This window comes from Corapipo altera, unplaced genomic scaffold (genome assembly GCF_003945725.1).
Source record: "Corapipo altera isolate COAL_440 unplaced genomic scaffold, ASM394572v1 61129, whole genome shotgun sequence".
In the NCBI taxonomy this organism is placed as follows: Eukaryota; Metazoa; Chordata; class Aves; order Passeriformes; family Pipridae; genus Corapipo; species Corapipo altera.
In genome coordinates this window covers 1020670-1045478 of record NW_020884955.1, presented here as the reverse complement: position 1 = coordinate 1045478, position 24809 = coordinate 1020670, and the positions used below count along the sequence as shown (strand labels likewise).

The following is a 24809-nucleotide window of genomic DNA, read 5'->3' as shown; positions in this document are numbered from 1 at the left end:
TTTCCCCCGTACTTTTGCTCACACAGTCACATGGAAGCTGCCTTGGCTAGCTACTTCACGGTCTGTTTCCTTCTCTTAATGACACCAGCTCTGAGACTTACTTCTACATCACTCTCAGTGCAATGGGTCATGCCCTACATGCTGCAGAGCAATTGTCTGTAACACAATTTTACCCTCTGGGTAGAGACTTGGGAATCCATCATTCCCATTTTCCCAGGGTAATTCTTCTTCCTTCCACAAGGAGATTTTTATGTCACTCAACATAAACTCCAGCCCTTCTCTCTCTTTTATCATTCTGTCAAACAGATGACACTGAGGAAGTTTACAGCCAGCTAGTAGACCTGGCAGCACATCTTAGAAAGTAAGACATTAAACAGAGACCTAACTCTTGAGTTACCCAGACAGGGTCTGTTGGCAGGGCTGCCCCAGAAACTGGCCAGCTATGTCCCTCATGCTAGAAGAGAGAAAATCCCTTGTTCTACCTAATCTCATGCCCCCAAAAAAGCCACAGAGAGGAGGCACTGCCCTCATTTTTCCACTGACATTTGCCCCAGATATGAACATGATCTGAGGTTGACTTACCCGTCGAGGCACAATCATGGAGATGGGTTCAATCAGGCCTTTAGTTGGAATCAGTTTGTAGAAACGGAAAATCTCACAAGATGACACATCAAGGCCTCTCTTCGGCATCATTCCTGGTGGAAGAGCATGAAATAAATGGGATATAAATCTCCCTAGGAAAGTTAATGTCATCTGCCATGGGAAAAGGGTCACCAAATAATTAAAGGAGTCATAGCATCAGTTCCACATCAGCATGGTCTGAAATCTGCATCCAAAACTGGCTCAGTGGCATAAATTACAAGACTAAATTTTATTTTTTTTTTCTATCAGAGCATTGAGTTACATACAGGGTGTGTGGTTTTCGTGCTAAGCCTCCTATTCCTTATTAATTCTAATGAGCTCCAAATTGAACATAACTGAGTAGAACTGGCAGGTGATGACACAGGATTTGAGTATCAGGATGACGAAGAAGGGATTTCAGGACACCTAAACACTACAAGATTAGCTATATGGATCAGGCTGAAATCTCTTCCAGCCCAGTATCCTCCCCCAAAACTGTCCCAAAACAGAACAGAGTATGGGAAGGGCGTGAACATCTATGCTGTCAGACAGCACCATTTGTGTTTTAGGGACTGGTTAAGGCACACAAGGTCTCTAAGTACCCGATAATCTCAGCAGATTTCTCTCCCACAAGCTTGCCCAGTCCAAAGCCTATACTGTCAATTCCATTAACATGTCAATTCCCTTAGCAAAAGTGATTCCCTATGTTTGTAGACCTTACTTCATAGTCTTCTACATAAGCTTAATTTTCTACTACTACCCAGCTAAGGTTGGGTAACTGAAGTTAGCTCAGTTGGTTAGAGCACAGTGCTAATAATGGCAGAGTTTGATCCCCATAGAGGCCATTCACTTATGAGTTGAACTCAGTGATCCTTGTGGGTCCCTTCCAACTCAGAATATTCTGTGGCTTCATTAAACAGTAGATTCTATGTAAAGGACTGTTCCTCTTTACATTATGCATTCACCTAAATGCAAATCTAAACTCCACTTCTCTACACAGTGTTTTGTTTTGCTAATATTGAGAAAGAAATTTTGTGCAATAGCCTGAGCAGTATATTTGATCAGCAGGACAAAGCAGGTTAGGGCAGTAGACGCGATTCATCCAGGTCTTTTAAAAATACTTGTACACTTCCTTTTCATGGAATAATTTTTAAAGAGACTATGACAACAAAAAATCAGGATGTTGTACACTGGAAGGATTATAAAAACTGAATAATGGGAGATCCTTCCAGTTAAGTTTTAAATAATTTATTCCTTTCGATTTTTTTTTTTTTGAAGGAGACCTGCAGGCACAAAACCCAGTGCTGCCAAATATCTGTACCAACGTTCTGTAAGACCAGGAGCGTCCAAGGTGGTGTGGAGGGGTGGTAAATGATCCTAGAAACATGTCAGTGTACAGAAGAATATGACTTAAAGGGTAGACCCAAGAAGGTTCCAGAAAGGGCTGAGGACTGAAAGCAGATTATGTAGCATGAATTAGTAGTATGCAAGGGTCTGCAACAGAAGACAGGTGACCTAATCACAGCAGGTCTGTTTCTAAACAGGAAATGTCAGTAAAGAAGAAGATAGGAAAACAATAAAGAGTGATGGCCTTAGGATGTGAAACACCTATTACCAGAGAAATCACGGGGTGGGAATAATGTAAGTATAGTTCAGTGCCAAAAATCTGGAGCAGATTCACAAATGGTAAGGAGCATTCTCCAGCTTTAAATCCAGACTATCCTCCCTTCCACCTTGACCAGGTATGTGAGAGGGGCTGCAACAGTGACTGGTAATGCTGCCCAGCCCATGTTCTGCTGGTCAGAAGGGACTCCTCTGAGCTCTGACCCTGTAACACCACCTGCCATATATACATGAGCTGCGCCAAGCAGACTGTTGTGCACCTGTAAACCTGGGTGGAGGAACCTGACCCATTTTCTTTTCTAAATGATATTTTGGATAATCCTGGACTCTGAGAGCCTCTAAAACAAAAAAGTCACAGTCTTCTTCTAACATTAGGCATGCTGCCACTCACCAATTCCCTTCTGTGGTAAGTGAGAACGATATTCCATCAAGTAGTTCAGGTATGGTTTCTCAGGGCTTATCTCATAGTACCGTATATTTCCATCACCCTAAAGGCAAAGAAAATCAACATCAGTTGGACTGTGCTGTTCAGCATGAGGGTCTGACAAGTATGCCTGGCCTGAGAAGCCATGTAGGATCAACAGTGAACAAAATGTTTACCCTCAGTTTCCTACATGGGAAGGTTAGGACTCTGCAGTGTACTTAACTACAATAAGCATGATACACCAGTAAATGTGGTATACATGGCCTGATGCACAGCACCCTGTGGCCCCTTTCCATCTGCCCATGTCCTTAGGCTAAGATGCTTCAGGAGCATCTTTGACTTCAGCCTGATGCAACACAGGCTGAGAGCAAAATCAAACAGGTCAGCATTTGCTGACATGTAAAGCACTTACCTTTCCCACCACATAAAGCATGTGTGTGTCAGAGTCATAGACGGGAAACAGGAGTCCCGAGGAGCCATCCAGATCCTCCTCCAGTAAAGGCACAGAAAGGTCATTCTGGGCAAGACACAGGAAAAAGGGTCAGCTGCAATCACCTGTCAGTCACCTCAAGTCAAGGACACATCACCTGAGCCCCAGCAGCACGTGAGCCAGCTCTGTAATGATCCCCGGCCTCAGCCCTGAGCAGAGGGCCATGCATAGACTTCTTCAAAACTCTGTGGGTAGGAAATGGGTGCTCTGTCCCAGGCCTTGACTGAGTGCAGAACATCAGTTCCTACCACTAAAACATCTCAGGCACCTGAGGACATTTCAGGGTATGTACAATAAGAAACACTGTCTGCCTCCATGTGGGCCACCAGACCCAGGGAGATAAAGAGGCCTTCAGGGAACATCTGCATGGCACACTGTATTTTACTTATATTCTTCCAAAGCCACTAGTCAAGGCAATACCTCCACAGTTGTGCACCACCCACCACAAGAGCAGTCTACATCAGCAAGCAGTCTCCACACTGCACAGTGGGAAGGTGCCATTTGCAAGGCCAAAAGCTCCTGCTGCCCTTTGGCAGGTAAGCCATGTAGGACATAGCACACCACTGCCTACTCAGGGCTGGCATGTCTTGGACAAAGCCATCCCTGCACTGCTGAAGGGAGCAATTTTGAGAGGACCAATGGGGAAGACTTTGATGTCTCATGGCTACTGTGTGCCAATTCTCACATAAATATGTATTTAGTATAGGATTAAACATATTACGTGCTGCAGAATTGCCAAGCTGTAGGCTCCAGAAATCCAGAGCTTCTGTTTGGATGTAATGATGACATGGGTGGATGTGGACCTCAGAAAGATGCCTGCTGGGCAGGTCCTGTGCCAATGTCTGTTCCTAAGGAGGCTGCACATACCTAGACTCCCACTATGTTCTTAAACTAAGTGTGGCCAGCTCCTCTAGCAGAAAGCACTGAAACCCATGATGAGTCACAGCACTGCTCAGTATTGTGGAAAGCCTTCAGACAGCAGTACAGTGCTTTACCTCTCACATATGGCAAAGAAGCTATGTCCAAACATAGCCAAACAGCAAATCATAGGCCTGGTCCTCCAGCTTTTTCTGGTACAAAGAGTGACAGGACTACATGATTGTGTTGCATGGTGGTTGATGCAGAGAGACAACGTGAGATGCTGACAAAGTAAAAACCTTTCATTGAATGTGAGGGGGTATAGGAGAGAAGGGTTTAATTAGCCTAGCAGCCACTGTCATAGGAGATCATGTCTTGGAAGTGACCATTTAAGTGCTACCTCAATACTCTATCTTCAGGAACCATCAGAAATCAAAACCACTTCACATATTTTTCTCCACTGAGGGCTTTATCTGAGTAGGCTGTCTCTAGAGCTCATTTCTATTTCCAATATCAGGACCAGTTTGCCAGTAAGACCACTAAGAGCCACTTTAAGTCAGAGCTACAGGAACCACCCAGAGGTCTTTTGAATGATTTCTTCCTTTAGTGGGCTGTTGTGGTTTAACCCCAATTTAAGTCTAAGTACCACACGGCTGCTTGCTCACTTCCCCTTGGTGGGATGAGGAAGAGAATCAGAAAAAGGTAAACCGATGTTGAGATAAGAACAGTTCAATAATTGAAAAAAAGCAAAATATAAAACAATAACAATAATTGTAATGAAAAGAAAGGGGAGAGAGAGGAATTAAACCCAAGAAAAATAAGTGATGCACAACGCAACCACTCACCACTCACTGACCAAAGCCCAACCAGTCCCTGAGTAGCAATCCATGGCTCCTGGCCAACTCCCCACCTTGAGCATGACATTCTATGGTATAGAATATTCCTATGGCCAGTTCAGATCAGCTGTCCTGGTTATCCTTCATTCTGGTTTCTCATACACCTGCACACTGGCAGAGCATCAGACACTGAAAAGTCTTTGACTTAGGGTAAGCACTACTTAGCAACACCCAAAACGTCAGTGTGCTATCAGCAATAAATCCAAACACAGAATTGTACCAACAACTAAGAAAAAAATTAACTCTATGCCAGCCAAAACCAGGATATGGGCACAACATACTCTCTGTTCTGGAGGATTTCTATGCTTAAAGTTTCTTTAGAAACTCAGCAGTAAGACCTATCTCCCATTAGGAATTTGACAGATCACTTCTGAATTCCTGTTATGGTTCAATTTTTGTGTATCTGGCAGGTGGAAAAGTTAAAGTGACAGCAAAAGAGAGAAAACCAAAGCTGATGTGGTTAAGATTGTTGGTCCCATACTCACTTGATCCCATAAAGCAATTTGCCTATTATTCCACCGAGATGTTCCAGTAGAGAACAGCTTTTTCATGTTTCCAAGAAACAACACTTTATTGACTCTGTGAGACTTGTAGCTGGCTTCCTATAGGAAGAGAAAGGACACTGCATGAGTAAAACAGCACCTGTTGCATAGCTACATTTCATGTTACATGACAACACTCATTCATTCACATCTGAAAGATCTGCTCAGCCTGGCTGAAGTATGGTGAGCAGGACTCCAGGGGGATCTGAGAAAGCTGGCCTAAACTCTTCAGGACCATTCCCAAAAGCCCAATCAACCTCCCCTAACTAATGATTGACATATTTGCAAGAGGGCAGACCCTATTAGTTGTAGGCAGAACTTCCTGTGTACACAAATCTGTGCAAATAGCTACAAAATGCAGTCAGTTTCCCCTTACCAACAGATACGAAGTCCAGGCAACAAGAACAAGAACAAGGCTGGCAAATGTACACATGTGTACATTTGTCCACCTGTCTGTGCAAGCTCTCCCAAGGTGTCCCACATAGGGCTGCTCGAAGTAGCTGTGAAAGCAGCACTTCAAGAAGGGTCTCAGGGAGCAAGGAACATGGTAGCAAGATGCAAAAGCCCTGTTTTCAACAATGGCAGTTGAGTGTTCCATGGAAAGTAGAAGGCAATAGCACCATTGCCTTGGGCAATGCAGGTCACCTTTTATGACAATGAATCTACCCAGGAGAGGAAACACTCCAAGAGATGAGATCAGCTGGACCACAAACCTCTGAATCCAACTTACTTGTAGGACTGCTCCTGCACGAGGGTCTATTACACGTATCTTTCTGTCCCTGCAGGCTGTGGCAAGGAGACTGCCGTCTGTGTTGAATGACATGGAGAGGACCACATCCGCGTGAGCGTCAAGAATCTTCACTGGCTTTGAGATGACATCTTCCTTGACATCCAGATTCCAGATCATTATCTGGAGCAAAGGAACAAAAAAAATCAGCCTTTACCTGCCTGACCCACTATAATTTTTTGCACTCTATTCACTTCTTCCTCTTTTCTCCACAGGTATAGGTCTTACCATCATAAGTGATTGTTCTCCATCACTTAAAATAATTCCTGATACTTACAGCAATATATCAGTGTTGGCTCTGAATGGCCAAGATTTTAATTTCCTTTGCAACCACGTTATTTACACAAAAACAGCCAACATCAGTGCAGATATTTGCACTAGCACAACAATAAATCCAAACAAAAGTGCATGGCATTGCATACTGTATTCAATTCAGTAAATAAGAAAGGCAGAGTAGACTGAAATTCATCAGAAGAAAGTTAGCAAGTTCTTTTGAACTTGTAGCAATGCCCTTTTCCCTTTGGGGTCGCCATGGAATCTCCCCATAAAGAAAGCTTCTGAACCCTTTAGTATCATCTTACAGCTTGAAATTAAAACAAAGTTCAAAACACTCTGCCAAACAGGGTGTCTCAGGAGGAGAGCTCCACAAAGCACAGACCCACCTTGTAGTCATAGCCAGAGCTGAAGAGGATGTTATCAGCCGTGGGGTGCCATTCAATGAGGATCACTCTTCCAGCATGCCCAAGAAGTTCTTTCTTCGGACTGGTAATGTTTCTTTTTAACAACTGGTTGGGGATGTCCCATATTTTAACCTGAATGGCACAGGATGGGTGTTTGTAAGATTCCTGAGTAAAGAGCTGTTGGAACTTAGCAATAACTATTACTGCCTCGGTATTATTGTTACCATTGTAGTGAATAGCAATGGTACCGGCTTTATTGAACGCCAGTCCTTTAAATTTGTATCTTTACTTTTCTGTGGACCCGAAGACTCCTCTTTACCTTCTATCTTTAGCCAGCAGTCCTACCAGGTTTTTTTTAAACTTAGCAATCCAACCCTTAGACCTGGCCAAGCTGTCAGCACAATTATGAAAAAGTTATTCCTAAGGGGAAGAAGTAAACTGCAGGTGTTGCAGACCTTGCCTCCTAACTTTGAGCAAGAGCAAGCAAATCTGAGTCCCAAAAGATATTATAATTCTATGATTCTATGATAGTATAGAAGTGATTGTTTCAAGCTCAATCCCCTCTTGTTCTCTGGTTCCTCTTCATCCTGGTCCTGAGGATCCATTCAGCGCAACGTGGTAAAAGAACTGAGAGCTCCTCTGGTCAGATGACAGCTATAGTCATGTTTGTCCCACAGCAAAATGTGCTACTGCTGAATGCTTTGCAAATGACACAGACATTTATCAAAGTACACAGAACACAACACCACCAGGTGGCCACAAGACAGGTGCCCTGAGCAGAGAGGTTGGGCAACACCATGCTGTAGTCACTCAACACTGGGAGTGTGTTGTCTCATAACAACAGGTCTACCTGTGATCTTCTAGAAAGATCCTACAAAAAGACAAAAATGATCTGTTCTCCTGTGGTGGAGGAAGATGATAGAGGAAACCTGCAACAGCAGCTGAACCTATGCAGGTAAAATGAGTCTCACACAAACTCTAGAAATACCAATATTTAGTATGTTAATAGATCCTTTGGCTCAACAAAAATGTCTGTGCTTGTCATAATTTTTCTGGCTCTTAGCCTGGAACAAAAGGGAAATACTCTTTAAAGCATAGTTCATGGAAATTAGCCACACCTGCCAAGTCTCCCACTGTTCAGCTGATGAGGATTACTCATCTCAAATAAGAAGAGGCACAAATTCTGGGACCTGCTAGGAAACATCATAAGCACTCTTCTCACCAGTGTTTATTCCACTGAAGAATCAGGCCCATCAGAAACCTAAGGACTGTAGGGTCCAGTAGTCTCCACATGAACTTCCACAGCAGCTAGAGAAAACATCACACTTTACAGCTTCAACAGTTATCACTTAAAGGAATGTGGCTCAGAAAGTAGGAAAGAGAAAAATAGATTGTGTTCATGCTGAGAAGAACTGCCTAGAATGAGCCATTCACTCCTCATGCAATGAAATGGCAGGTGATAAAAGCAGAGAAAAGCCTCTGGCTGGAATCTCAGGATGCATCAAGTGGCAGAAATTACCAGTTCTTTAACGTGCAGAAGAAGCAGGTCTTGGACTCAGGCCTGCAGACTAAGCATGAACAATCCACAAGCTGTCTGCCCTTCTACATCTTGAAGAAAACCTGATGAAATAAAGTAAAAGGCACAGATTTGCCCCTCTAAAGAAAGGGCAGAAGATCTTCAGCAAGCTGAATTCATACATGCCTGATGATTTGCCAAAAAGAACAGAAGGGGTAAGAGGATGAGCTCAAACTCTCAGCCCCTGGCCATTTGCATTGGCTTCAGCCCTAAGTCTGCAGCAGTGCAGATTGAAAAGGGCACTCAGTGTTCATGGAGACTATCCATTCCCTCTCATGCCCAAAAGTACCACTCTACAAGCTCCAGCTATGCATCACAAAAGACAGCTGTAATATCACCAAGGCAAGCTCCAGAAAGGCTAGTTAATGGTCAAGAAACCTCTGAGGAATGTGGGCATAGGGAAATTTCCATCATCTTTGCAGAAGCTTGTGGCCTTCCTCAAACATTTGAGGCAGACCCAGCCCAGTAAGCAATTAGATGCATCCTTGCACATAAGCCAGAACAGTGGCTTATGCTAATGTTCAGAGATGGAAGAGAGCACCAGGCCTTTAACAACAGATTGCAAGGAAGGCTTTGGTTCTAATGTCCTTATGGCAATATGGCAATCACTGGAGATCAAATGCGTCCTACTTTTCCCTGAAGGGTACTCAACAGCTGGAAGAAGGACCTAGTGAAGATATGGGATCTGTAGCCTTAGAAATCTTCTCAACTCATCTGAACAAGGCTTGGAGCATCCCAATTTAACTGGCCTTCTTTGAACCAGGCCTGGACTAAGTGACTTCCACAGGTTGAGTTACCAGGTAACAGGAAAGACAGTCACACTAAGAAACACAGCCTGACGTCCTCGCTACTTAGCAGGGAGGGAAGAGGTATCTCTACACTGTGTCACTGTGCAGGGGACTCCTAAGATACCACTTTGTGGTTCCTGATGATGGGAGAGTAATAACAAAAAGCCAAGTACAGTTACAAACAAACAGACTTCTTAGAAAAACTTTTGGTTCTGAGACCAGTGACAAGCTCAGTGTTTTCATTCTTTAGTCTGAAGAATGATCCAGTGTTAAGTTTCAGTAGGAAACTGGAAAGGAAAGCTGTCACAGAGCAGTCTTGTGCACAGACCCTGGGTCCCAGTGGGCGATAGAATGACTCAGCAGTATGCCACATCAGGGAGGAAAGCTGGCAACATCCTGGTCTGGAACAACGGAAATATAGCCACAAGATCAAGGGAAGTGATCTTCCCCTTTACTCAGCAATTATTAAAGAATGATTGGGATATTGCATCCAGTTTTGCACCTCCCAGTGCAAGAAGGATGCTGATAAACTTGTGAGTCCAGTGGAGGCCACCAGGATGCTCAGGAGTCTGCAGCACTTGCTCTGTGAGGAGAAGCTGAGGGAGATGGGCTTATTCAGCCCAGAGAAGAGGCAGCTTCAGGGCAAACTAATACAAGCCTTCAATACTCAATAAGACTACTGAGAAAATAGAGCCTGGCCCTGTCTTGAAGTGCAGGGTAGGAGGACAGGATACAACAGTCATTAACTACACTGCATATAAGGAAAAAGATTCCCCATGGGAGCAGCTGCCTAGAGAGATGCTGAAATCTCCATTCTTGGAGATTTTCAAGACTCAGCTTCACAGACCTGTGCAGGAGGTGGGGGTAGAGACCACCCAACCTCCCTTTCAACACAAATGGTTCTGTGATTCTGTGATTCTGTAACTGCAGCAGGATGTTTTGAAGCTTGTGTTCATTCCTCATATGAAGCTCAAAAGAGAGGCCAAGGTGGTGCTTTGCTTCCAGAAGTAAGCCATGATGGGCCATGCTGCCTGAGACAGCAGGAAAAGCTGGCATACAGTCTGTAACACAAAATAAAATCTTTGCTATTAGTCCAGAAACTGAAAGAAGCCTTCAAAGAACACCAAAGTATCCAAACAAGCAAAGGCAAGTCACAAAACAGAAAAGACAATACAAAAAGCCTAGATTCAAGAGTGACTTTTTGTCAGAACTAAGATGGCAGAGGATGTGAACCAAGCCAGCACTTGAGGAAATGGCAGGAGAAATCTCCCTGATGCTGTGTGACAAAGTGTGAACATACCCAGTGGGAGAAAACACATATGGGATCTCTGGAAAAACACACAGTAGAACACACAGTAGTTAGGCAGAGGTCCTCACTATCACAGAAGTCAACATCACACTTTTGACAAGACCCCGTGAAAGCAACCTTTCAGTGGGTAGATATGGGCTAAACTGCCCCTTACAAACACAAATTGAATATTTCCATTCCTATGTATGACTGCATCTTAATCATACTAACTTCAGCAAAAGCATGATTTTACAGAATAACTGAGTGCAGGAATAAACTCAAATTTGTTCTGCAGGGAATTAATCTGAAATAGGTGTTCCAGATTATGGAACAGCTTTTATTCCAAAGTAAAGACAGAGTTTCATTGCAATGAAACTTGAATAGTCATTCCATTTTAAATTCATATTCTGTTTTTCTTATGCAAACACATAAGAACAAGCCCCCACAAAAGATCTTCCTTATTACATTGATTTGGTGTATCATCTGGAAGGGATCACACAGCTCTGAACTCAAGAGAAAAAAGGAATCTTACTCTTACCTGATTTCTTAAATAACTATATATATGCTTTCACATCTCATCCATGGACCTTTTGGTTTGTTTTTAACTTGTTCTCCCAAGAAGCACATTAGCCAGGTAGTAATGCAGAGCAGAAGGTGGTAAACTTACTGTGCTATCTTCTGAACATGAAGCTATTACAAAGTCATTGAATGGGTTCCATTTGATGTCCAGAACATTTCCTTTGTGCCCACATACTTTGGGATAATGTGGGTCAAGCTTGCCTGTCTGGAAGAAAAAAATATAATCAAACCTGAGGTGAGCCATGGAATTACCAGACATTTTCGAGGAAGATCCGAGGAAGATCCAAGGCAGCTCCAGCAAGAAACTTGTTTCTGCTTGTTATGCTCCAAATACCCTGAGTGCTCTTTGTCTGTTGAGAATCGTTTTTTCTGTCCCTGCTAGTCAAGCCTTGATGATACCACAATAAAGAAAGGAAAGAGTGCTCAGGCCTTCCTAAGTACATGCTACTGTCAAGAAATCTCTATGCATGCATACACGCACATTAGAAAACACTATTAGGTTCAGACACCAAAATAAAACCTTGGAGGAGAAACATCTGAAGATCTTGTGAGGGGGAGACAAACGACATCAGAATCTCCTTCAGAAGACATTTCTTATGAGCAGGAAAAAAATTTTTAGCTTTGATTTTTAGCCTCATATTTGTGACAGAAATTTCAAATGGAGCTTTTTCTTTCAAAAAGCTATCTATTTCTCTCTGCTGGTGTTCAAATCCAGTCATTCACCAGAACAAATCAGAATTTTGGACTCTCAAAAAAAAAAAAAAAAAAAAAAAAAAACCACCATGTTCAGGTGGATCTGCGCTGGTAAAAATCCTGCTAAGTGCCCTAAGGAGTATTGAGGGCCTTGTGCCACATGGGGGCTGTGTTGCGCTGGATAAACCCACACTGCAGGAACGGTCTCTGCTAGAAAGTCAAGTCTGAATACTTATATGCTAGGAGAGGTGCAGGGATTTCTTAACATTCAAGCACCACTTGTTTCTCCCTGTCAGGAGCAGAAGAAGTGTGGGGAGCTCCATGACCCACCTTGCATCTCAGGCATCTCTTCACAAGCAAAAGTCAGTCATCTAAGCAGAGAGACATGATGGCAAGCTGGTGATGCTCACCTGCTTACTGCTTCCCACCTGGAAGAATCATAAACCAAAATGATTGCAAATGTGTGATCTCCTAGAAGGCAGACACTTCTGTTGATGTATTCTCTACACCTCTCCAGAGGTGGGCCTTAGGAGTGCACAGCAGAGGGGAATCACTGCTGGCCCTAACCAGGCTGTGGATAAGATGTAATTTTCCCAGCTTTTGAAAATTTGGGGGGGTTGCAATTTTGAATGCAGAACAGGACATGATGTGTAACTATTCTGGCTTCACTGGAAAGTTTGTTGCATAAACTGGGACTAACCTGCTTTAAACTGAACATCCAGAGGGCTTTGAAATGTAAAAGACTGCTTTTTTAGACTACAGTCTAAAACAATTCTCTTTTAGAACAGCAACAATGCAGAGAGATTTGGGAAGGCAGAAGAGAGATAAAAGGCCTTTAATAAGCAGTGTTCCCCCACCCACAGTGCCCTTTTGTAGGCTTCAGAGCTTGGTTTCAAGCTGACAACTAATAGGGCTGGACAGCCAGATCCACAGGGATCCCTTGATCTTTAAGAGAACTCTGACCCCTCCCAAAGCTGGCTCCTTGTCTGCTCCCCACTCCATTTGGGAGACTCCCAGGCTGCCCTAAGCCCATTCTGCCTGACTCATCCTGCAAGGCTCTCTTACTGCTTTATGCTGCAAAGGAAGAGACAGATGCAGCCTCAACCAAGTTTGTTGCCTTAAGAGACCACAGAAAAACAGGACTCCGAGCCAGCTTAGTGTATAAGATAAAGAGGGTAGGTCCTCTAATTTCAGGCCTGAGGCCCACAGGAATACATATTGACATTCTACAGTTTAAGGTGTTAACCCATCCAATCCCAGATTTATCTACCTCCTACCACCTCCCCCCGGCAAGCCCCTCGGGAAATCGAGGCAGGGGGTTCTGGGACCCCCTCTTCCTCATCCTCCTCTTCATCACAGCACATCCAGTCCTGGGTTTGAAGGTCACTGTGCCTGCGTGGTGTCTTCTTGTCCAGGCCAGAGTGCAGATGTTCTTAAACAGAATGAAGGCCTACCCTGAGGGAAGTCTAAAAAAACCTAACAGAATTTTGAGGGAGTGATATGGAGTGGGGTAGCAGTGTTGGGAAAATGTGCAACCGTTAAGCTAGTGAGAAGGAAAAAGGCAGACCTTCATCTTTCAAAGAAAGGCCACAGAATTCCCCTCTGAGTCAAGATCCTGCTTCGGCATACTCTGCATGCATCTCCCCAGCTCATCTGTGTCAGACACCAATCTACACCCAGGCCACACTGTGGGAAAACATCTCATATCCCAGTTACAGTCACTCAGCTTGTGCCTCCTCGGACTTTTAAGATTTACAGTCACTCAGTTTGTTCCGGGCACCTGTGGCCACAGCCGCTTCCCTCCCTGGGGAGATGTGCTGCCATTCCACCCCGCTGGCTTCAGTGGAACATATTCACCAGGACGTACCTGACACATCCTGCAACAGGCCATTTTCAAAGTCATGGCAAATGTGCAATTAATTTCTCTTCCCATGGAATGCAAAGGCCTCCTGAAAGGAGGGTATCTCCAGCAAAGAACTCATTCTCTACATAAGCTCTGCTGTTCCCAACCTTACCTCACCTCCAAGCTCTCAGAAAGGAAGAACGGTGCAGAAGGCAAGAAGTGGTATTTATTCAAAGAGAGATGAGAGAGCTTGGAATCCATGACTCAGCAGGAGAACAGCACAACAAACAAACAAGAAGGCACAGTTAAACAGAGCAAAGCCGAGCCTTCATTCAAGCAGATCCTTAGGCAGGCAGCCCCTCCAGTAGCAGCACATGCAGAATGAAATAAAAAAGCCTTGCAGGGATAAGAGCAGCTCCCTAAACAGGTTGTTCAACCTCCCCAGAAAGTGCAGCCTTCCCTGTCCTGGCTACCATTTCCTGCTTTGACTAAATGTGTGACGTCCTGGCTCTTGGGATTTTCCTCCATACTATGGCGTGCTTGGGATGTGCCTGTTTCCTGTGAATCCAGTCAAAAGTAACTGCAGTCACAGTCAATACTGTCCCAGACATATGTCTCCAGAACAGGTTGGCTTTGGTGTCCTGGCAGCCAAGGGCCCAAGCCAAATGCCCACGGTGCTGTCTGCATGGGTCACGTCGCAGAAGGTGGCACTCACAGAAAGAACCTCACGAGAAGCACAAGTTAAAAGCTGCTGCTTTGCACCAGATGGCACCAGTTTATCATACAAAAAAAGTAACTGGTATCACAGGTCCCAGTTCAGGGAGCCCTTTTCTGTGGGTGGCTGAGGATGCTTTCCTCCCCAACATGGGTCAGGAACAGGTTTTAGAATATGGCTCCGTTAAGCACATCATTTCCCTGATCCATCACCAAACGTCAACCTCAAGAGACTGACTCCTTTCCATAACTCTGTTTTGAACCCCTTAATTCTTCCAGGCTCATCAGCATCCACAACATTGAGCTCCACATCTGAACTGCAGCAGCATTTATGTTTGTTGCTAACGGTCTGCTCCCTGGTCTCCAGAATCCCCTTCACCAAACAAATCAAGAAGAATCACTCCTTAAACTTCCCCAACCTCTTCACAATTTTATATACCTCCCTCATTTGCCTTTCTTCCCAGACTAACTGAGGCCTAACCTACAAAGTCTTTCCTCACATGAAAGCACCTTCACATTTTCACTGACATACTTTAATTATCCTTTTCTGTATCTTTCAGTTCTACCATGCCTTTGATTCCTGCATCCAATATTTCAGTAGTATTTGAGCAGATGCAAGAAAGGAAAAATTACTACTGAAGACTAGCCAAGCTGAGAAGAGGTGAGAAGACAGAAGAATTAATAGTAAGCAGTGCAAGCACCTTTGCCAACACTTTGAGGGCTTGGTCCCACCCCACATCCACAGTCAACAGCTGTCTGCTTATAGATGCATTTCTGTGATAAAGACAAGTTCCTCAGCCTCAATAGACCATGGTCGAGGGGGCAGAAGTGACTCAGTCAAGAAAAACAGGGTAGTGGTTAATTCTAGGACATCTCTGAACAGCACCAGCATTGAAGGAATGAATAAACAAAGTCCAGAAGGGCCAGGAACTGTGCTAGGTTCTTCAAGCATAGCCAGTTCACTTTCATCCTTAGCAAATATATATTGAAAAAGTGGCATTGCAATAACACCATCAATTAACTTTTAATTAAAGGCTGAACTTTTGCCTTTCATCTGTTCTGTCCTGATTCCAGAGAGATCATAATCTCATATTGAAACTAATCCACATTAGTGTATGCTTAATTATTCTGAAGCAATAAACATCAGATGGCCAACTTCTCCCTCTCAGCAGATCCTAAGTCATAAAAACTCACAAAGCTGGGATTTGTTTCTGAAAGGGAGGTTTTTACAGCATCAATGCTTGAAGCTTAAGAGCTTCATTGCCTGATAACTGTGTCTCCATTCTTTTACAAAGAAGGTAAATCAAAACATAGCATATTCTCCTTTGGTCACAGCTGAAGTCGTGCCACTAAAGCACCTTTCTGGTTTTGCTCTCTGCATTCACTAAAAACTTTTTAATGTGCTGTTTCTCCCAGGACACAAACATCTAAACAGCTTAGTTCCTGCTTATTATACAAGAAACGCAAATGAGTTATGAAATGCAGCAAGGTGTCGAAAATCTGCAAGCAGCAATGAAAGACATGTAAGTACACACATCCCAGGAATCACCTGCCAGGGCAACTAGCGCCTCTTCCATCACTTTTCAATTCTGGCAGCAGCATTAACTGAATATCCTCTGCGATCTAGATCCCTAGAAAGCCTGTCCCTCCTCCAGCCTCTTGATGTGCTCTTGAAAGCCAGCTCGCCCTGGCAGAGCTCACCTGCTTGATGGGAATGACGAGGAAGGCACCACCGCCCACGCACTCAGTGACCACGGCAATGAAGTTGGGGTTCACGGCGCAGAAGTGGTTGTCATGGACACTGTGGGTGATGGGCACGCAGTCGTAGCACTTCTCCTTGCTGGCAGCTTTGCCATACACGTTGCGGAACTTAGAGCTGCGGTACCGTGGATGCCACGACATCTGAAAGGGGAGAAACACAATGCCCTGTGATGTGAGGACTGGCCAGCCTGGCAAGGCTCACAGACCCCTACTCCCCTCTCCCCACCACAGACTCACTCTCCACCTTTTGGGCTGCTCACACCAACCTTCAGCCAGCAAGTGGCAGACAGAGCTTTCTCTTCTGGTCTTCATCCCTTTGGCATACCCTGTCTCTGCACACTGTTGCACATCTCTGATGGAGAGAGGAGGGCACAGGGAAGAAATGACAGCTCTCACCATCACCAGCCAGCTGGGCTGTGTATGCCCAGCAGTCCCTATTACTGGGGCAGGTCCAGATGACAGCAAGTTTAAGAGGAGATGAATCCTGGCAGCACAGAGCTCAGAAAGCATGAAAGATACAAGATCTTGCATGAGAAAAGCCTGGAAGATGGTGAGTGAACAAGTCTTTGTTTAGCCCTCAGGTGTTTTAGAACCAAAAATTAGCCTAAATTTTGCTCACACAATCAGAAAAAATAAGTTTGACAGATCATAGAAGTAGTTACAGTCATCTGTTGTTTTCCCTACTGACAATTATGTTCTGTATGTCTGGTTTATAACTGTGCTACAGCCCTCTGACAAACAGCATTTTAAATGGTGTTTAGATGAGACATATGAAGCATGCTAAACACAAGAACCCCTAACCACAGAGAGCAGTGAAGCTTAAAGAAACTAATGTAACTGATTTCATCCAATCACAGAATCATGGGTTGGAAGGGACCTTAATTATCACCTAGTTCCATCCCCCTTGCCATGTGCAGGGACACCTCCCACTAGACCAGGTTGCTCAAGAACTTATCCAACCTGGATTTGAACACTGCCAGGGTTGGGGCATCCACAACTTCCCTGGATAGCCTGTTCCAGTGTCTCACCACCCTCTTAGTAAAGAATTTCTTCCTAGAATCTAAACTAAGTTTCCCCTCTTTCAGTTTGAACCCATTACTCCTTGTCCTGTCACTACAGTTCCTGACAAAGAGTCCCTCTCCAGCAGCTTTCTTGTAGGCCTCCTTCATTTACTGGAAGGCTGCTATGGGAGCTCCATGCAACATCTTCTCCAACCTGAACAGCCTCAGCTTTCTCAGCCTGTCTTCTAGTCCCCTTATGAACTTTGTGGCCCTCCTCTGGACTTGCTCCAACAGTTTCATGTCCTTCTTATGCTGGGGACACCAGAAGTGTATTCCAGGTGGGGTCTCATGAGAGTAGAGCAGATGGGGAGAATTATATCCCTCAACCTGCTATTTTCAAATAGAAAATTACCAGTGTTGGTCAGAAAAGGCAATTAAGACTATTAAATCCTGCTCTTTCCACAAGATTTACCCAGTAAAAGGCACATGGTGAAGGTGAGTAAGATTCTATTGCTCAAAGAAAAAAAAGTGCAGATCAGGCAAGAAAGTTATGGGTGAAAGAGTGCCCCACAAAATCATCTGGGAGTATGGGCAAAGACTGGGAGAGGGCATGGTTTTGCCCTATATAGATCTCTTTAATGTACATTTGCTGAATGGTATTATCAGTGATGCTGGATCAGTGATACTCCAGTTTGACAAGAGAACCCAACCAAGCAGCTTTTGAGTTACAGCAAGGCTTAGACCACTCGCTCATATGGGCAAGTGGCTGAAGGGAAGCACAAATGCACTCAAGGGCAGGGAGTCAAGTACATCATCACCTAACAAGCAATTCTAAACTAAAATGTCTTTGTTGCTGGCATGGTATTGCATCCTCCTGGGATGACTAATAAAGACTAAGAAAATGTATTTCTTGAGCTCTACAAGCACCCCTCAATACACAAAGCATACATAGTGTGTCACACTAGAAGATTTGGGTTGTGAACAGTATTAGGACACAAGTTCTTTCCTATTTCCTGCCTCCTCCCAAGCCACTGACACAGCTCAGAACCAATCCCACCTTGGACAAAGCAAATGCCTGTAAAAAAATCAGTCCTGGCAGATCACCAGTTGCTTTCACAGTCATATTTATTGCTCTCTTTCACCTTGGCATGTTTTATGTATGTTAACTCTGCATTTTTCCATATTCTTAGCTGATTAAATTTCTTCTGCAGAAAACATTAGGTGCAAAGGATCTTTGATACAGTGAGAAGTACCTACCCCAAACCAAAACATAGAAATGGAAGTTATTTGAAAAAGAAAGCAGCAATCCTGAAAGCTAATCTTGGAAGACGGGATGTTCACAGGTAGAAAGCAAGTTGAGATTATATGCAACTGGCTAGCTCCCCAAACATCCCCAGGGGTGCAGTGTTCTCACACTTCACACTCCTTACAGCTTTAGAAGTTAGGCTTACTCACACCAGGGGGAAAAAAATCAGTGTATTGTCTGGATGCAGCAGTAAGTTCTTACAGCAAGAACATTACATTTATTAAAGGAAATTAATTGCCTTACCAGGCTGTAAGGAACTTCTAGCTAAACTGCTCTTGAGTTGGGATAGAGTGTGTGGTCTGAAGGTTCAAGGCTCTTCTGCAGCAAGGAGTAACCAAGCACACAGGAGCAATTACTGCAATACCTTTCCTACTGAGAGCAGGAACACACAGCAAGATACTGACATCCCATGCAGACTGCCAGTAAAAGGTTAATGGTGAATAAGGAATAAAGGAAATAAAAGGAGTTAAATGGTTTGGACAGTGCTTAGGAAAGACAGCTCTCTCCTATCTCGGCCTGCAGAATTCAAGTTCAGCTACCACAGGAAAGAACTTCAAGCACCTACAATACCATTTGGACAGGAGGGCAAGATATGAGTGGGAATATTATAAAACTAGAAAGAATAATCAGAGTAGAACAATGTCCCTCTTGATGCTATTGCAGACACAACAAAGAGCTCCTTAAGAAAATAGGATAAATATGGTGAGAATAATATGGTCTTGCAAAAAATATGGTGAAAAAGAGCCTGACCAGGCTTCTGGTACAGTGGGAGATGCTGATCCCAAATAAAGTAGGCATACAGACATAGGAAAATCTTGTTTGGAAGGAGTGTGGAGGAGTGTCCTACATTAGAGGTTGCTCAAATGGTCATAAGTCTCCCTCCCTGAAACTCCTTTCATGACTTGGTTAGACAAAGCCACATCCTCCTTGATCAGACTATTATGATTATTCATAATAGTCCTGCTCTGAACAAGAAGCTGAACTGGAGAAAATCAAGGGCACTGTGCCACCAAACCATACCAAAACCTTACCATTTACAACTGAAAAACCTCACATCTTCACTAAGTAAAATAAGCCCCTGTGTGCACTGCCCACCAGTGCAGCAGACAAGATGTGGTTCCTCAGCAAGAGACAAATTTCCAGCCAGCTCTTAATAAAAACAGCGTGGCCAGGGCTCTCACAGATCTCAACTATTAGACAGGGCAAGCTGTGGTGTCTACAAGAATATCGTTGCAAAGGAAAGAGGTCACCATACCTAGAAGTTCTCCATCAGAGCTTCAACACATCAAATGTATAAATGCAGGCCCTGTACAAAATGCATGGGTGAGTGTATAGGTACTAAAAGGACTACAGAAACATTTACCCCCCAAGTAGGGCCCCAGTGCAGTCTGCCTTCATTTAGCTTGCCCAAATCTCCTCTTCCACTGCTGTCAGGACAATGTAGTAACCAGTCACAGGCCACTGGCAGCCCTCTTCTATCAGCAGTCCTGGCCCAGCCCCTTTGATCAGCTCCTGTGCTTGCATAGTAGGACAGAGGGGGCCTCAAGTCTACAGCTACAAGTCTCTTCCTTGTTTTTTGTTAAAGCAGGTTTTCCACTCACTTCTTTTCCTCCTCTTCCCTCTGCCTTCCTCTAAGGAAGAGGTTGGTTTATTCATTCCTTATCTGGTACTGCAACAATCTCGACTATCCTCCGCTCTTCATGGTGTTAGACGCGATGCCATATGAGTACCTGGGAGAAACAATCTGACTGAGTGCCATTGTCCACACTCCAGGGATGAAGATGGAAGAGGAGAACTGACCAGATGGAAGAGAGGCATCTCTGCTCCTTCTTCTCAACAAGGAGAGCAGAGAGCACCACAAGCAGCTTTTTGCAGAGCTGGGCAAGAAATGCTTATGGCCAGGCAAGAGGGAGAAGAACAGTTTTGACAGTATCTCCCATTCAGTGCTCAAAGAACCTGTGCTGGTGCAGCTGGGAAAAAAGTGTCAGAGAAGGCAGCTCTGAATGCTCTTTGGTCTCCTCAGCTCATGAGAGCAAGGAGATACCGGTTTCTGATATATCTCCTGCTCCCAGAAGAAGCTCCAGTGTGGCCTAAAGTGCCATGGCAGGTCTGCAGCGCAAAAGTGAAGGATGCCACTTCCAAACACAGCCGCAGTGAGACACAGGAAGAGCCAAGCAGCAGCCCAGACAGAGAAGGTGGGAAAAGCTGGATTGAGCTTCTCTACAGAGCTGTGCCTGAGTAGCTCTGAGTGCCTGTTTCAGAAGAACAACATAATGTTATCTGCTGCATTTCTGTACCAGGCAGCAATAACTGGTCACTCTTCTTTTATTCTCCACTCCTGAAATCGTCAGTGGCTCAATGAGCTTCCTCACAGATACAAAGCAGTTTCCTGGCAGTGAGCAGGCCACCTGCAGTGTTTCCGACCATTCACTCTTGGAGCTAAGGCCACCTTGAAGCGTCTCCCATCCTGAGTGAGTCCTGCAGCAGAGCAGCCCCCACCTCCTCCACCTCCTGGGGCCTTCAGGCTCCCAGATTACCCCCACACTCCACTTCAGCTAATTTCACATCAGATTAGCTCGTCAAAGCCATGCCACACTGACACATTTCCATGTTCATCTCACCCTTTCCATGCCCTGTCCTTGCCTATCAGCCCAATGTTCAGAAACAGGGTCTCTCACTGCTGGGGGAAGGGGGCAGTGGGGGGCCACAGCATCATCAGAGCTGACTCCATGGGCCACATTTTGCTAGCTGCAAAATCCTCCCTAGAGCTGAAGGCAGAGGGATAAGAAACATCTGGCCTGGCTTGATAGCTTGGACTCAGAATCTGTACATATATGAGGTAGTAAAATTACAAGTTAGCTCTGCCTGGACAAAGACTGTCTCCACTTGGATTCATTTGCCACACTTCATTTCTCTTTTTTCTTTTTTCTTTTTTCTTTTTTTTTTGTTTTTAAGACAATCATATTGTCCTTGGCTCAGCAGTTGGATCTGAAATTTTAAGACAAAAAAGCAAAGCTGTAGCAATTCTCAGCCCAGTGCTCAAAAAAGGTGGAAATCTTTCTGGCATCTGAAAAGGTGCCTGGAAAACCAGTGGGGTACTTTGATATACTCAAGCACAGCCTACTCAGCTCTTTCATGCTTACCAGACATGAATGTTGAAACACTTGTATGACCTCTAAAGAGCAGGCAGTTAAAGATGGAGAAGCCAGTTCCACCACTTGCCTTCGGAAATATGATGCAGTAGCACTGAAGGGACTTTGCTCTGCTTTACCTCTCACTCTTTTACGAGGCTGTTTATGAAGAGTTAGGTTTTCGTGACTCATCTCCGAAACATGAGTGCAAAGGTCTCAGCTCTTGCCAAAGGAGTGAGCTCCTATAAGGGTTGTGAAGTCTAGGGAAGTCTGCAGCACTCAGGAGCAGTATTGGGAGAGCCATGCTGCGGCATATTTACTACTCTCTAGGAAATGTCCGACAGAAACAAACAGGCATATGCAAGTCCAACTGACTGAACATGTGCTTCACCACAGGCCAGCATGTTCCCGTTTGCCCTATCGCATCCCACTTACCCTAGGATTTTGGATTTGCCTGCACCACGCATGACATTTGTGAATTCTGGATTAATTTATCTTGGTCGTGGACAAAATAAACACATGGAAAAAATGAAATATATTTGAGGAAACCCAGACATATGGTAGCCTAATCTAGACTGAACTGAGAGCACCTTCTACACTGGTGCACAGTACTCTGTAAGAGTCACAGCAGCAAGGTCAGACCTAATAGTCCAAAAACTCAAAACTTTGGCAGTACTTTATTCTGCCTTCTACCATCTTTGAAATCCTTAGTATTTTTTATATCCCTGGTAGTGCCAGAAGCAGACCAGGAAGTTATTTTCCTTATATCCTGGGGAAGGCCTGACAGAAGATTGATGGGACCTTATTTCCTACAAATACTAGTTCTTGGGTGCGGCTCCACACCACTGCTAGGAGCTGATCTCTCCAGCACACACTCTTGCACTACTTGTGGTCTGGCACCTTCAGTCCCATCCATGCTTTGTCTTCCTCAGAGCCAAAATTTAACTTGGGGGGAGCATGGAAATTAAGAAAACACAAACAAAAAAACCCAACAACAACCAATCTCAAAACCCAACCAAAAACCAAAGTAAAGCACTTGAGCAGAATCAGATCATAGAAAGTATCTGATGTGGGTTAAACAGAGCACAAATGTGGGGCGGGTCACATCACATCTGGAAGGAGAGGGAACTGGAGTGTGTTTGGCAGCGATGAGGTCCCCAGTCAGCTCATCAGGGAACCACAGCCAGGCAGCGTGACGGTGTCACTCCAGCAAAGGAGAAGTAGCTATGATGCAGACCTTGCCTCATTCCCCTGTGAACAGACATGCACATCTTCAGCTATAATGACAACAGAAGACCTGGGAGCCAGGACCTTCATGCATTCTGCTCCTGACTGCCAGGAAGGTCACTCATTTCCTAATTCCCTGCACAGAGCAGGATAATCAGCCACCATATGCATATGGCTCCCATATGCCAAATGAAACCAAGGGCTCAGCACGTCTGACTCTTTTGGAGACAAGATCCATCCACCTGATTCAACAATGGGCTTAGTGTTGGAGACAATTTTCCAGTGACTTTATGCAAGGGGAAAGGCTGAACAATCTCATAACTTTCCAACCTGGATGTTCTGTGTGTATTTTCTTTCCTTCTAGGCATATTCTCTGTTCCGAAAATACAAGCAAGGAGTGAGGCAAACTGCCTTCATGCTGAAATACTAAATTGTGGTGTGAGTTGTCTGTATTTCCAGGACTGAAATGATACAGAACAAGTGTGCAGAGAGGATGATGCTGTACTTTCCCATCAGTAGCAACATGAATACCAGACAAAAAATGTCAAGTCTCGGGACTGCTCTAGAGGAAGGTGCCAGACAGTTAGAGGAGAATTCAGTGTAGAGTTGTATGGACCAGTGATCAAAGGTGTGTGACCTGCTAAGAAATACCAAAAACTTTGGTGTGGAGATGAAGGAGGGAAGCCATGATAGTAGGCTTCAAACACAGAAAAAGTTGCTACAAGGAGGATAATAAATCATCTGCTTTCATAGTCTAGTGGAGACAAAAAAGTCAAATGACATGTGTTTTAACTCCATCAAAGAAGTTCTCAATTAGGCAGCAGTAAAACTTTCTATCAGCCACAGGAGTGGAAGAGAGAATGGCACGAATCTCTATCAGTGGCATTTCCCAGACAGATTTGATATAAGCCTAGCTATGACAACAGAGCTACAGCTGGCTCTGATTTGGATAGAAGACAGACTCATAGAGCTCAAAGAGTAATCACATAATAATTGTAATTTCATGTGCAGTAAGTCTGCTATGTCCGGAGTGTGGCAGGGCTATTCACCCACTCATCCTGGCTGTACAAGCCCATTTAGAAAGGCATCCAGTATCTCCATTTTAATCAATTTTCAGTTGCAGTACTTACTGTCAGAATGTCAATTCTTAACATCCAAAGGCAAAGCAGCTGGATCAGGTATAGCTACTTCAGAACAATCTGTTTCATTTGAAATCAGAGAATCATAGAATCAACCAGATTGGAAAAGACCTCCAAGATCATCAAGTCCAACCCTTGATCCAACCCCACCGTGGTTATCAGACCATGGCACTAAGTGCCACATCCAGTCTCATCTTAAAAACCTTCAGGGACCACCACCTTCCTGGCCAGCCCCCAATGTCTGATTACTCTTTCTGTAAAAAATTTTTTCCTAATATCCAACTTAAACCTTCTCCGGCACAACTTAAGGCCTTGCCCTCTTGTCTTACTGATAGTTGCCTGGGAAAAGAGACCAACCCCCATCTGGCTACAACCTCCTGTCAGGGAGTTGTAGAGAGTGATGAAGTCTCCCCTGAGCCTCCTCTTCTCCAGGCTAAACAACCCCAGCTCCCTCAGCCTCTCCTCACAGGACTTGTGCTCCAGTCCCTTCACCAGCCTTGTTGCTCTTCTGTGGACCTGCTCCAGCCCCTCAATATCCTTCCTGAACTGAGAGGCCCAGAGCTGGACACAGCACTTGAGGTGTGGCCTCACCAGCACTGAGTACAGGGGAAGAATCACTTTCCTGGTCCTGCTGGCCACACTGTTCCTGATCCAGGCCAGGGTGCCATTGGCCTTCTTGGCCACCTGGACACACTCTGGCTCATGTTCAGCTTCCTGTCAATCCAGACTCCCATGTCTCTTTCTGCCTGGCTGCTCTCCAGCCACTCTGTGCCCAGCCTGTAGCGCTGCAGGGGGTTGTTGTGGCCAAAGTGCAGGACCCGGCACTTGGCATTGTTGAACTT

The 24809-nt window shown here is 44.6% G+C and overlaps 1 protein-coding gene across 2 annotated transcripts in view; it reads right to left on the bottom strand.

The window, feature by feature from the left end:
* Nucleotides 1–24809, bottom strand: part of CORO2A (coronin 2A) — a 37156-nt gene that overhangs the window by 5966 nt on the left and 6381 nt on the right. The window contains exons 1-9 of one of the 2 annotated variants that reach the window (XM_027663714.1): nucleotides 16430–16434; nucleotides 16104–16304; nucleotides 11241–11357; nucleotides 6904–7053; nucleotides 6185–6364; nucleotides 5398–5514; nucleotides 3081–3185; nucleotides 2636–2732; nucleotides 583–695 (exon numbers count right to left, since the gene is read on the bottom strand). In XM_027663714.1, the coding sequence (XP_027519515.1) occupies nucleotides 583–695; nucleotides 2636–2732; nucleotides 3081–3185; nucleotides 5398–5514; nucleotides 6185–6364; nucleotides 6904–7053; nucleotides 11241–11357; nucleotides 16104–16304 (1080 nt within the window). In that variant the 5' untranslated portion in view covers nucleotides 16430–16434. Of the gene's footprint in view, nucleotides 1–582; nucleotides 696–2635; nucleotides 2733–3080; nucleotides 3186–5397; nucleotides 5515–6184; nucleotides 6365–6903; nucleotides 7054–11240; nucleotides 11358–16103; nucleotides 16305–16429; nucleotides 16435–24809 lie in introns of those variants that run through there. The other variant, XM_027663713.1, reaches the window with a different exon arrangement.